Here is a 14,086-nt window from a genome sequence, read left to right as displayed (position 1 = left end):
AAAACCAGTGCCTTCATTTCCATTCACCTCCTTGTGAAACAGCAGTCTGATGCACAAAAATAGCAGCTCTAATGCAATTGAAATTGGTAGAGTCATTTGCTGTGTGCATGAACCTCTAAATAGACCTTTTCTCTGTGTCTGTGTGCATGTTTGTCCATGTTCAGCTGTACATTCAGACCATGCTTAACTTGAGTGGCTGCCACTTACAAAACCTCACTCAGTCCAGCCCAAGTACCATTCATTTTGTCTTTCTCTCCTCCACTAAGTCCAGCATATACAAGCCTATGAATGAACACAGCCTTGGCCGAGTAAGGATCTGCCGCAGAGCGGGGGTGGACTACATTGCTTTCTTCACTGAGCTCTTTCTTACTTGGCTTCTCATTGTTTCCTCACGTGTTTTCTCTTCTGAACCACCATTTTCTGATTTCCTCTCATCCCCTTCATCTCTGTCCTCATTGAACCTTACATTTTCAATCTTTGTTTTCCTTTTAGTTACTTCATTTTGCCTCTTAGCTTTGCTTTTTCTCTCTCTCAGTTTCTCGCTGTCCATGAATGCAGTTTCATTTTTTGTTCAGTGTACTCTTTCTATCTTTTTTCTTTTTCCATTTGTCACTCTTCAAACAGGATCTGGCCCTTGACTAATCAAAATGACAGGCCAATAAATCAGCCATTAATCTTGAGGTTGCTAGATTCGTATGAACACAAACACACAAACAAGAACACAGAATTACACACTTGCACACTGGAGCCACATTGGCCACTTCACTAAGTCATAGTGGCTGCCTGAAGCGAATTACATTAGTGTCCTGGAAACCAGAGTGATTTATGAGGAAATCTATTTTACTGTTGCTTTTATTTGTCTTTTATGATACACTATGTGTTTTGTGACCAGGTTTATTTTCTGCCAATGTGTAAGGTCAAATACTTCCACTTGAACCTCATTTCGGTAAATCCAGCCTATCTATGTTGCACCCCTCACTTCTTCATTGTTGGAAAATGGATGGGAAAGATGCATCAGTATTCATAGAACATGCCACAAATGTAGCTCATAAGCACATAGGTTATATTTCTATATGACCAGTTCCATATGAGTCCTCATTACCCCCCATTGATGGATAAACACACACATTTGCAGGCTGTTAAATTGCCATCAGAAGAATATTCATCATTTCAAAATGACCATAGTGAGTAAGACTCGATGGCTAGACATTGTCAAAAGGCTTTGAAGGAATGGCAGCTGAGACTTTGTGTGACGGACAGGAGCAGCTTCAGAGATAAAGTGAGTAGTTTAAATTCCAGCTGCATTGCCTTTACTACCTTTGTAACACTCGGTAACAGTGGTCACTGACGGCTCTTTGGTCACAGAGAACCACGTTAGTGCCCTGTACCCCTCCATTTAAAGTCTTATCAAAGAGGTTATTTCATTTCTTTGACTCTGCGTGAAGCCCCCTTGGGTCTTGTAAAAGTGGGGACCAACGATGGTTTTCATATCCTCATAGGGGAGGTCATGGGTTTACAGAGTTCCTTTGTGTTTTATGGGCCCAGTGGGGCGGCGTGTGCTGTCTGCGGGGCTGGTATTACCATACAGAGAGAGGGTTAGGGAGAGTTCAACCAGACCCCACTCCAGCAAATCAAATACATCCCACTTTCACATGCACTTACTTATTCACTATCGACAACACAAGTGGTTTATGTTTCCAGCCATCTGCTTATATTTGCCTCATCACATGTGTCACAGTATCAGTTAACACCTATTGATAATAGATGAGAAGTGAAATGGTTAACACAATGCAGTGACCAATGAATATGAATTTGTTTTTCAAATTCGTACTCTGAAGGTTATATTGAGCACATACAATGCAGACAATGTGTTAGAGGTTGAACTAGAACTGAACAATGAATCAAAATATCATTCAAAAGCCCAGTATAGTCAAGTGCATTATCAAAGTCATATACCATTAACAATGAAGCTTTGTGTTGTGTGCATGTTTTGTGTTCTCTACACATAAGGGAACATGATTTTTAACCAAAATGACCTTCAGATATTCTGTTGTTGGAATATTAACTGCTTTTACATTGTTTCTCAACATTATATGCTCTTATTTTATATTTTACGTGTTGAGAAAAAATAGTTTTACTGTTATTAATTCAAATGCAGCTTATTATTATGATTCACATCTGCAAACAAGTAAAAACCAAATGGTTTTGTAGCTCACGTTTACGACAAATATTGACCGTTCCCAGTCTTAATTCATTTAGTTGCAGTATCTCTTGAAATCATCACAATCCGAGGTTCTGTTTTTAGCTGTGGGTTTTATTATGGTTTTATCAAAGCAGAACAACATAGGTAGAATTTGCATTACACACACCCCAGTTTGCCACACAACAAAGCAATATGCATACACACAAAATGGTAATTACAGATATTATGAGCCTTGGCTGAGAAGTTCACAGAAGAGGTCGACCAGCCAATACAATAACAATAGTTGAAAGCAGGAAAAAGCTGACAGATGATTAATCAGTCAATATTGTCCTGGCCTCTATCCCAAATTATGACGCTAAAGTGTCATTAAGTATATCAGAAATTGATGTTCTGTCACATTATTAAAACTCATAACTTTTGACCTGAGCATAAAACTTGAAGTAACTTCACATAATAATCAATAAAGCTGGAACTGAACATCCAGTTAACTATTGAAAACATCTTGGCACTTGCAATTTCTTTTTTTCAGCTATTTTTTCCCTATTTTCCACTTTAGAAGCCTCATATTAACAGTGTGCCTCTATCTGAGCCAACTTCTGTCATTACTCACAGTATGTAATTAATCAGTCTAACTCTCGTCCATAGGCTAATTATGTCTTACTAGTGTAATGCCATGTATGTTTTTTTTTCAACATCCTCTTTGAGGTTCACCTCCACCAACAGTGCAGCGCTTGAATCCGTTTCATTCAGAAGCTTTCATATTGAAGGTTAGAAACTCCTCAATGGCTGATATAACTTCGTCTTTAATTCACTAAATCTTTCCAGCAAAAACTGTTTTGAAGGAGGAGCACCCTGCCCTAGTGTAACCCTAACTAACTCTACATATCAACATGATTCAGCATGAGCTAAAACCTTATCTTTAAAATACCAGCTACCACCATCGTTTCAAGTCATTTTTAAATCATCAAATACACACCCTTACCATGGAAATGGTTAATTTTATTTTAATAGATTTGACATTCACATTTGTCATACATTTTGATGTGAGAAAAATAGGCTATGAGGTATTGATGGGGAATACTTTGGCAATAACTTCAGCAAATATCTGTTTAAGTGCTTGTTAATGATTACCTCGCCCCTGGATGGAGAGGCCAAAGGTATTGTTTTTGGTTCGGTTTGTTTCTTTGTTTGTTAACACTCTAGCAGAAAACTATTTGTTGAATGCATACCAAATTGGGTTTGTAGATTGCCAGTGACCCAGAATAGATGTCATTATATTTTGGGAAAAGTAGGTCAAAGTTAAAATGTTTTATGAATTTTTTCATTCTTTTTTTTTTTCTCCCATTTACTTATAATGGGCGAAATTTCAAATGTCTATAAAAACATCAATTTTGTTTCAATTTATTTCAAAGTTGGCACATACAGGGGTTGGACAAAATAATGGAAACACCTTCACCTCAAGATGATAATGCCCCAATCCATACAGCTAGAATTGTTGAAGAATGGCATGAGGAACATTCTAATGAAGTTGAGCATCTCGTATGGCCGGCACAGTCCCCAGACCTCAACATTATTGAGCATTTATGGTCAGTTTTAGAGATTCAAGTAAGACGTCGATTTCCACCGCCATCGTCTCTAAAAGAGTTGGAGGGTATTCTAACTGAAGAATGGCTTAAAATTCCTTTGGAAACAATTCACAAGTTGTATGAATCAATACCTCGGAGAATTGAGGCTGTAATTGCCGCAAAAGGCGGACCTACACCATATTAAATTATATTTTGTTGATTTTTGAAGGTGTTTCCATTATTTTGTCCAACCCCTGTATATAGAGGCAATTGATATGCTGACATTAGCACATGCATAGACAGACATGATGACATCAGCTGGATCGATGCCAAATAAGCTATACTACATGCGAGGGGTGGGGTTTGTTGTGCCTGGAACCACTTGTTTTTTTATGGCTTTATTGGTTGGAATATACATCTGTACAACATTTTGATGGGCAGCAAACTGGGTATATTTTAGTGGATATGGATTTGTATGTGTATGTGTTTGCATTTATTTGTATTTGATATTGAATGTAGAGTCTGTGTGCTGCTGATTTTATCAGTGTGTTTCTCATATCCAGATGACATATTTTTCATAAGAGAGACAACAAAGGCTGATCTTAATTTCCACTGCAGTTCCCTTCAGTTTCTGCAAAATGTGTGTTTGCTTAGACTTCCAGAAGCAACTGGTGAGTTTAGAACATGGAGGGGATATCTTGCAGTAACTATAATACATAAGAAAAATAGTACATTAAAAAAAACTTCATAGTGTATCTATGTGAAATCTATATCAGTTTTGCTTTTGGTCACTTTTCCTCAATATCCCAGGCACAAACAAACCGCTGTGTCCATCCAGTTGACCATTCATAGCAATGGTTGCCCAGGGTGACATGAAGAGGAACAGATGTTGTTTGGTTGGTCTGCTGTATGACCCCACTGACCTTTGAACTGATTGTTTCAGGAAAGCAGCGAATGTCTCAACTCAGATTTGAAAGTTCAGCACTCTTTTGTCTCATGGTTCTAATTCCTTCTGTTTTTCTTTTTGTGCTTCAGATATAAAGACCTTGTTGTCCCAACTTTGGGAGACAAGAAGAAATTGTCACCAGAGGAGAGATGTCGCTTGGTTTTACAACACTCCAAACTCCAGGGATGGCAGGTGTGTGTATGTGTGTGTTAGTGTGTGCCCTGCCTCTTTTTCTGTCTCTATCAATAACAAAAGATTTGCCAAATGACTTAATCCCTGACCCTCTATTTGAAAGATCCCATGGAATCTTTGACAACTCGTTCCAGCTGTCCCACCTCATCATCATTCTTCTCACATGCGCGCACACACAGCAGCATGGACACCCCCACCCCTCCCTCTGTCCTGTCTGCCAGACTGCTGTTGTGTCTGAGTGTGTGACCCTACAGGTCACATCAGCTCCTGCCTCACACATGGACGCACACTCCTTCTCAATGCCCCGTAGACACTCATTCATACAAGAAAAAAGGCACACACACAACTCTTACAAGTAGCGTGTGTTGGAATGAATAGTGTCTGTTTGTCTGTGAAAGTACGTCACTCCCATGCCTCTGTGCACCTGGTATAGGCTGACCCCTGTGGCACCCCAAATGCCCTCTACATCTAGGAAGTGAATGCAGTGTCAACATGCAAACCCTCATCTGGCACATGTTCCACTCCCACTCAGCATCACTGCTTCTTCATCACTGTTCTTCTTTCTCAACTAGCAAGTCACTCTGTTCTGAGATTCCCAAACAGAGGCAGCCGCTTGGTGTCTTCTTATCTAGTACCCAAAAATTCTGAAGTGTAGAACTATGCTTTCGTGTGGCTGTTTGACTGGGTTTTTTGTTGTGTTTTTAGATGGGCAGCAGTAAAGTTTTTCTGAGATACTGGCAGGCAGATCAGCTCAACGACCGCTGCTACCACCTTCATAAAAAGATCATCACATGTCAGAAAGGTAATATTTTAAAAAAACAACACACTAGCTATCCTCCGGGGTTCATCGGTGCTCTAACTCATCTCTCTGTTTCTTCTTGTTTCCCTTCTCCTCACTCTTTATCTCAGTTGTGCGTGGCTGGCTTGCCAGACGTCGAGCTCATCAGAGGCTGCTGTTGCAACAAAAAGAAGGGAGCAGTGTGCAGCGTTTCCTACAGGGGGCTGAGGACATGGGGTTGCGAACCTATGACCAGTTGGTCATCCAAAATGCCTCCGATATCGCACGAGAAAGTGACCGCCTTCGTTGCTATGGCAACACCCTTCTCAACACACTCGGGAACAGCCCACCACTTGGTGAGAGGCCTGAACCTGTGGGCAAGGAGGAGGATCAGCCCATCCGGAGGTGAGTTAGCAAACACTACGCTCACTCTAGGACTGGGAGGTTTGACCAGAAAATATTATCTTGAATTCTTCTTCAGTGCAATGGACAATTCATGGTTTCAATCAGTTTTCTTTCTATATAAACTCAAGGGAAAATCAGATTCAGAAATAGCTTTCTTTATTAAAGCTGTACTATATGAGTCTGCAACAAATAAGCAGAATTTTCCAGTATGAATGATTAAAAGTTATAATTATAAATGTAATAAAGCAATGCAATAGTTCTACAAAAACATTCGCAATGAATATATTGAAAACCATTTAAAATGGGTTGAATTTTGTTTTGTTGTTGAAACCTCATTATTAATCACAATTAAACAAAAATGAACAAAACGAAAAACAATATATCGAATGAATTTGAATTATTTCCCATTAAAGTTTCAACACTTTATGATATTAACTATGAAGGCCACATAACGAAGGTGGCACAATAGAAAATAAGTTTATTATCATTCACAGGATTTATTGTTGTTTAAAGAAATCATTTACTATCATAAATTTGTGTATGCGATATGTATGTATCATCATGTGTGTGTATATATATGTGTGTGAGACTAATGAGGCTATTGTATCCTTGTGGACTGAAGGCTTTTAATTGTAACTTTCATGATGATGGTGAGATAATGAGCAGCATTATCAGATTGTATTAGGATTGTATTGCACCTATGGAATTGTATCCTTATCTCCGCCTCACCTCTTTGTAATATAATGTATCCTGCCTGGGGAAAAGGCAACAACACCGCAGGCTGACTTGACAAGGGTAAAAAAATGTATATGAAGGGTTTAAGGAACGGATGTGTATGTGAATAAAATATTTGATATTTTTGGCATCATTTTGTTTGATTCACAGTAAGTATATTCTTATTCTTATTATATTTTCAGATACCATAAAAGCTTAAAATCTGTGTTGATAATTTCCATGCTTTACTTTGCATTTCAATTAACTAAGATCTCAAACTGGCAAAATAAAGATATTTTAAGGGCATTACTATAATTTTAAGATGATCAAAACATCACAAGACAAAAGAAAAGCTTTAAAATATGTGAGAGTGAAAGCCAGCACAATGCTAATATCAGATTATTATAATCCTAATTAACATATTTTAATTGTTAAATTGAGCTGTAACATTAGGATACATAGGATACGCAAACGCATGTTGAAAGATGAAAAGAAATACACCCACACAGGATTTTTGTATCTTCTATGTAACATCTGCTGCTGGGACAGGAGATGTGAACACAGGGAGGCTTTTAACAGTAGGAGGGGTGTCAGTTGGCAGACTGGGAGAGGAGTCACCGCTGCTATTTTGTAAAGGCCATTATACACACTTACACACCAACATGCATTCACCCTAACATGTAAAATATACTTAATTTCTCTGCAGGTATCAAGTGCCTACCATCATTACTTACACACATACTTGGCCCCTCCCCTTCTACCCCCTCCTGCAATCGTGGAACGTACAGATGGTTCACTGAGATTACAAAGGAAATATCAAACTGGATATTATCAAATTACTGCAGGAGATTAGTTTTAAGCATAATCTCTTTGGTATTTATCCCCTAATTTGCCCCCTCAGCTGATAATCGTGACATGACATTTGAAGCAGCCATATGCTCAATTAATGGCTAATTCTCTTCTGTGTATATTAGAATATTTACTCGGTTCTGCTGAAGGTAAAATTGTAGACTCGGAAAGACTGAATGTGTGCCAAAAGCAGTCATGGAACCACAGTAAAACTGAACAAACTTATATCTGTTTTTTTGTTTTTCACTTTCAGTTGCAGGGCTGTGGATAAAAGCGGCAAAGTCACAGAGGGCCCTGTCAGTGGTGGAAATCGAGTAATTCGCCACTTTCGATCTAGCTCTGTACCAATCCCACTCGCCTTGGAGAATCATTCTTCTGGCAGCCCAATCATCAAACCAGCCCTGCAGCAGGTGGCTCATTCCAATGAGGATGGGGCAGGCGGGGGTGGTCTCCACTCGCCTCGGAAACAGCCTCCTCCCAAACCAAAGAGAGATCCCAATACTCGTCTGAGTGCATCTTATGAAGTAGTTAGTGCAGGGTTGGTGATGGCAGCCAAAGAGAGTCCAACTCCAGAGGGATATGGTTCACCAGCTGGAAGCCCTCCTAAATCCCAGCTGTCCCCTACAGACCCTGCAGGTACTTCACCTCTCTTTGCTCTACTCAAGACTGAACAGATGGTGATCTTTTGGATTTACACCATATTGCTTAATCTTTGTCTGTATGTGAAACTATAATGTGCAACATAGTCTCTATTAAAATATCTGAAAATAATTAGATCTATGTTATATTTTGTTGACTTGTTAAATCAGTTCAATTACATTAAATATTTCCAAATTCAGTGTTATCACTAATTATATTTAATGCAACCCCTCTTTAATTTGACTCTATCATATCTGATATTATATCCCCTTAACTGACATTAAAGTTTGATATTACTATCTTCATGACAAAAGTATTAGATGTGTGAATCATTAATGTAGTATGAGTAGGATTTTTATACGTTGTCTTCTCTGTAGCCATGATTTTCACTACTGTGTAATCAACATCTCCACTGATCCCACAATACCTCATGCCATCATTTCCCCACTATGTCCTTTTATTATTATTTGGACAATAACAAGTAACTGTGTATTCTATTGTTTTTTGTTTTTTTTATCTTTTCCTCAGCCTTGTCAAAACCCCGCCCTCACAGTGATGACTATACAACCATGAGGAAGGTGCCTCCCCCAAAACCTAAGCGTAGTCCAAACACTAAGCTGACAGGATCCTATGAGGAGATCAACGCTGTAGCCCCCAGCCTTCACCAGCTGCGCCCTGCTGATGTAAAGCTGGCCTTACTGTCCCGTGCTGGGGGATTTGGAGGTTTTGGTGGTTTGATGCAGAAAGCTGCCTCTCTTGATGCTCCACATGGAGCATCTCTAAGCCTGTACCATGGCCAAGATGAAGAGGATGTGTACATTGAAATGTTTGGGGCCCAGTCCCGGGCTCGGAGCCTTCAAGAACCCCCCGACAGCCCAGAGTTGGCTGACTCAGAAGCTGTCTATGAGGAGATGAAGTATGTTCTTCCTGAAGATGGAGGCCCTCCTGCCACTGTGGTTACCAAGGCAGCCAAACTGGAGGCTTTAGGTTTGGGCCTTGTGGGATTAGGTACATCCCCCCCTCAGAGTGGGGAAAATAAACGTACAACGGCAGCAGGGGTCTCTGTCATTGACAATGCACACTCCCAGACCACTTCCACCAGTGGGACTCCCAAAACACAGCACGGAAAAGATGGCAGCTGTGACATTCCTGCCCCCTTTCCCAACTTGCTTCCCCATCGTCCACCTCTCCTGGTGTTTCCACCCTCCCCTGTAACCTGCTCTCCAGCTTCAGATGAGTCACCCCTAACCCCCCTAGAGGTGAAGAAACTACCAGTGTTTGAGACAAACCTGAACTATGCTGCTGGCCCTGACAGTCCCCTGTCCCCACAGTATTCCCGCCAGAGGGCAGACTCCTCTCCTAGCCTCACCGTCCTCATGCCAGAGAAGAAGTCTACACCTCCACTCACTCCACCACCTCCACCTCCACCCCCTAGTGGACCACCTCCCCCCTATAGACCTCCCTCACACTTCCCCTTCCCTCCTGAGGCCAGCTTCCTATCGCTGACACGAGCAGCATCTGTCACAGGGAGCTCAGACTCTCCCAAAACTCCTTCCTCACAAAGGACAAGTGGGGAGCCACTGGGGAAGCCACCTCCCTACTCTCCAGTGAAAGTGTCCCGTCCTGAGCCTCGGAGAGCCCACTCATGTTCTTCCTCTCCACTGCTGTTTAACCCAGCCAATGGCAGACCCCTGACCAGCCCCCTGGATGAGCTCAACACTCTGTTCAGCTCTGGACGCAGCCTACTGAGAAAGTCCACATCTGGCCGCAAGATGAGAGATGGAGGTCTGGCACTGCATGTTCACACACACAAACACAGTTAAAGATACTCTAGCGAAAAAGTAAAACAGATATGTGTGCTGTTAACACACTTCACCAGAGGCTAAAATAACACTGTCATCTCCCAATGATTTTTTTCAGCTCAGTTGTGTGAGAGTCCAGTTGTTCATTATGTGTCCACCATTCGCTATTTCCACCATGATGAGTTCATGACCAAAGTCTCAGCCTGTCCTGTGGCAGATGATGTATTGGTTGCTGGATGATTACTTTGTGAATAGCAGGAGGAATATAGGGCTTGAGGGCTGCAGGTACATAATATCACCTTCTGCTGATGAGAGTGGGTCTTAAAGCAAGAAGGTTAACAGTTGGGTTGCAACAATATGAGACCTTTTTCTATATGATAATTGTCTCAGAAAATGTCATGTTATCAGTCAGTTATTAACTCCTTCAGGGAGCTTATGGGATTACTCAAGTCTCTCTGTAAGACTGAAATATAGCACCACTTTTCATAAAACCTAGTAGTTGTGTATGGGGGTAGTGCCTGGTCCAGGGATGAACCCCCTAAAGTTGAATGCAGATTCAAAAACAAGGTGATGCGATGGTTTTTCCTGTTTTTGAACAATGGACAGACCCAGATTAACCTAGATACTACCAGTTACTACCAGTCAGTTACACTCTACAGTAGTACCAACTAACAGAAGAATAGAGATCGTTCATAATTTGTGGTTTGTTTTTGATTTAATATTTTGGAACAAGTGCACTATTGGCCTACGTTCTCTGCGTACAGTTACAGTGACCCTTAAAGGAGTGAAAACAGAAGGGTTTTTTGGTTAAACAAACACTTACAGTGGATCATAATGGACACTCAAAGACTTGCTCACTGTAGGTTACTGTTATTTTTACATTGTGTTATACTGGTTTCCTAGTTCGCACACATGCTCTGCGTTTGAGTGCAAGGGGGATCTGATGTGCAAGCACTGATAGCTTTTGTCATACACCCCATGTTCTCTATATTTGAAAACATGAATTCAAGTGTTATAGCTGGCCATTCTCTTTGGCCCACTTGAAGCAGTCCATTTGTTACACTCTCTAGCACAGTGCCCTTTGGATGCTGCAGCTGTCTTCTAATATGTTAGCTAATGAGGTAGCTGGTGTAGCCCACTTAGCATCGCGTTACACTGCACATAGAATTTAGCTGTGTTGTTGTTTAGTGTTCAGTACGCTACATGCAGAGCACATACAGCCTGTTTGACACTGATGCAAAGGTTGACCTTTGCAAAAGGAGGACAAATGTATTTGTCACACATAAGTCAATTAAATGGGAGGGTCATGGGGTCAGAGGTTTCAAACCTACAAAGATATTGCTTTGTGGTGCTTCTGTGAATGTGAATAAAGCTTAAAAAAGCACAGGCTGAAAGAAGAAGACAGATACTGTGTTATCTCACAATGGTTTTATCTGTGTCTCTGTCTAAATAGAGTGTATTAGTTGTGGCTTGGTTAATATTACATGAGCAGTAGAATGATGAGGATTGGTATCAAATATTCAGCACCTTGCTCATGTTCTACTGATGACAGTGTGACTGGCCAGTACTCGCAAACCAGGATATCCAGGACAGTTATGTCAGTGACTAGTTATAAAATTACAGTTAAGTGAAAGTATTACATATTGGTTTCAATAGTCTGTAATGTTTCTGAAAACTTTTTGGTGTGGATCTTTGTATCAGACTTAGCTGTTATACTGTAATAATGGTAACAAGTTCCAAGGGCAGGAACTGAAGTCCTTATAAGAGATGGAATGAGGGCAAGTGTGTATGCTGACGTATATGCCTCACGTGACAGTTGATCATCAGTGCTTGGAGCTGCATAAGAAAAGCGCTGGCGTCATGGAAACACTGTGACAGGGGAACCTAGCACTAGGGTTCACAACCTTGCTGTTATTCTGAGTGGGCAAAGCAAAGCGGTCCACTTAGATCAGAGCACAGAGAGATGCCGATGGGCTTAACAGGATGGCCTACTTCCGTTCCCCCTCAGCTGTTAAATGACTGTGTGTGATACCTGATGCTGTGGGAGTGGCCAGGGGTTACAGTTGCTATCCCAGACATCTCTGTAAAGAGCAGCTGACTCTCCCTCCTCCTCCTCCTTTCCTTCCTCATCCTCAGGGAATGAAAAAAACACAGGAATGCCAGGGGAAGAGTGGCAGGTGGTCTTGGCAGGCTTAAAGAAATCACTGTCATAAGACACTTACAGCCTCAATAGTAACTTACGAAATTCTGCAAATTGGACAAAATTCAATCTTTGCTCATTAAGGTCCTCTTAGTACAGATCCAGATGCTAAGTCTCACATGAAATCCTTGTATACCTGCCGTTTTCTCCACCACAAACACTTACTCCATATCACAGGTGGAAAAGCGATATAATTCTCACCTCGTATTTGAAACATTTCAAATCTCTCTCTCTCTCTCTCTCCTTTTCTCTTTCTTTACCCTCTCTCTTTAACCCCAACTGCTCGAGGTTTCTGCCTGTTAAAAGGAAGTTTTTCCTCGTCACTGTCACCAAGTGTTTGCTCCTGTAGGATTCTGTAAATTGGCTTAAGAGTCTGGTTTCAACCAGCTCTTTATGTAAAGTGTCGTGACATAACTTTTGTTGTGATTTGGCGCTATATAAATAAAAATGTAACTGATTGATTGATTTCGTACGTAGAAGTATGTAAGTATGATTAGCTAAACGCACATAAGTATGTAAAGTCAAAGTAGCCAGTGTTTTATTATATAACATATTTCTGGATGAATTTAACTGTTTCATTAATGTGTGAGTTGCATTTTTGCTGCTATAGATATTTAACATTGAGCTAATTTTAATTAATTTATTTAATGTTTGTAGTGTACAGCAATACATCATATTCTATCATCACATGTTTCTATTATAGCTGTCCTTTGAGAATCATATGTCTAAAAACTAATTTTTCACATGGTTGGAAAATGGGCCAGTTTTCAGAATGTGAAAAAGCATTTTTAGTGAATCCAAGTGTTTTTATTTTTTTCATTATTAGTTTTTTGTAGACACACTGTACAGGGAGGGAATGTAAAACTCTAACATGACAAGGAACTAAAGCTGTCAGACAAAGGTTGTAGAATATAAAGTACAGTATTTGTCTCTTAATGGAGGTATAAATGTATCTTTAAATACAGTATTTGAGTAAATTACTCAGTTACATTCCACAACTGCCCCATGGGACCTACAGTTGTGTGGGGTACTTTTATATTTAGGCATCTTTTGACCATGAGGGGACCGGGAAGCAAACGTTCTCAATGTGGGACAGCAGCTGACGAATCCCCACTCACACAGCCACGTACTTACATACCCACATTCACTTAGTGATTCTATAAGAGTGGATGAGCGGTGAGTGGCAGCATTGACAGAGGCAGGTCATGTGGAGTCACCTTCCTACCAGACAGGCTGATTGAAAGAAGGAGGGCAAAGCCAGGACAGATGTATAGAACTGTGGAGAAATTATATGTGTTATTAACATTAGTCTATTGACATTATAAAACTTCCAAGTATAAACATTGCTACATTACTGTACAAAGGAGACTTGTACAACATATTTATATTTTTAGGGCCTTTTTAAGACCATTAAGACAGCAATATAAGACCTAATTTTGTCATTTGAGCATATTGAGCATTCACTTACTCAAATTTAGTATGAAATGAAATAACTTTAACTGGCATTTGAGAGGGGACAAAATGCTAACCCACATACCACACTCATATAATTTTATGGCTTCATTTTGGTTTTATTTTAGCTTTTTTTTGTTTTACAGCCTGATTAATACATTAATAAACACATTCAATATGAGATTCAAGTTAATGCAACTACTTTTTATTAGAAATTGTTTGACCTCTTGAGATCCAGTAATGGATTTTTGTCCTCTGTGGGGGATGAGAGTTTCATAGCTTTACCAAAAAAGAAAAAAAAACACTGTCCACTGCAGAAGACATTTAAAAATATTTATAGA

The 14,086-nt window shown here is 40.2% G+C and overlaps 1 protein-coding gene across 2 annotated transcripts in view; it reads left to right on the top strand.

The window, feature by feature from the left end:
- Positions 1-14,086, top strand: part of myo16 (myosin XVI) — a 93,620-nt gene that overhangs the window by 66,003 nt on the left and 13,531 nt on the right. For both annotated transcript variants that reach the window (XR_003934328.1, XM_030124727.1), the window contains exons 28-32: positions 4,804-4,906; positions 5,612-5,708; positions 5,816-6,089; positions 7,906-8,288; positions 8,820-10,076. Coding sequence is in view for 1 of the 2 variants with exons in the window: in XM_030124727.1 (XP_029980587.1) it covers positions 4,804-4,906; positions 5,612-5,708; positions 5,816-6,089; positions 7,906-8,288; positions 8,820-10,076 (2,114 nt within the window). In the remaining variant the exon portion in view is untranslated. The remainder of the gene's footprint in view (positions 1-4,803; positions 4,907-5,611; positions 5,709-5,815; positions 6,090-7,905; positions 8,289-8,819; positions 10,077-14,086) is intronic.

Source organism: Sphaeramia orbicularis, chromosome 21 (assembly GCF_902148855.1).
Source record: "Sphaeramia orbicularis chromosome 21, fSphaOr1.1, whole genome shotgun sequence".
Classification (NCBI taxonomy): domain Eukaryota; kingdom Metazoa; phylum Chordata; class Actinopteri; order Kurtiformes; family Apogonidae; genus Sphaeramia; species Sphaeramia orbicularis.
This window is presented reverse-complemented; position numbering and strand designations above follow the sequence as displayed.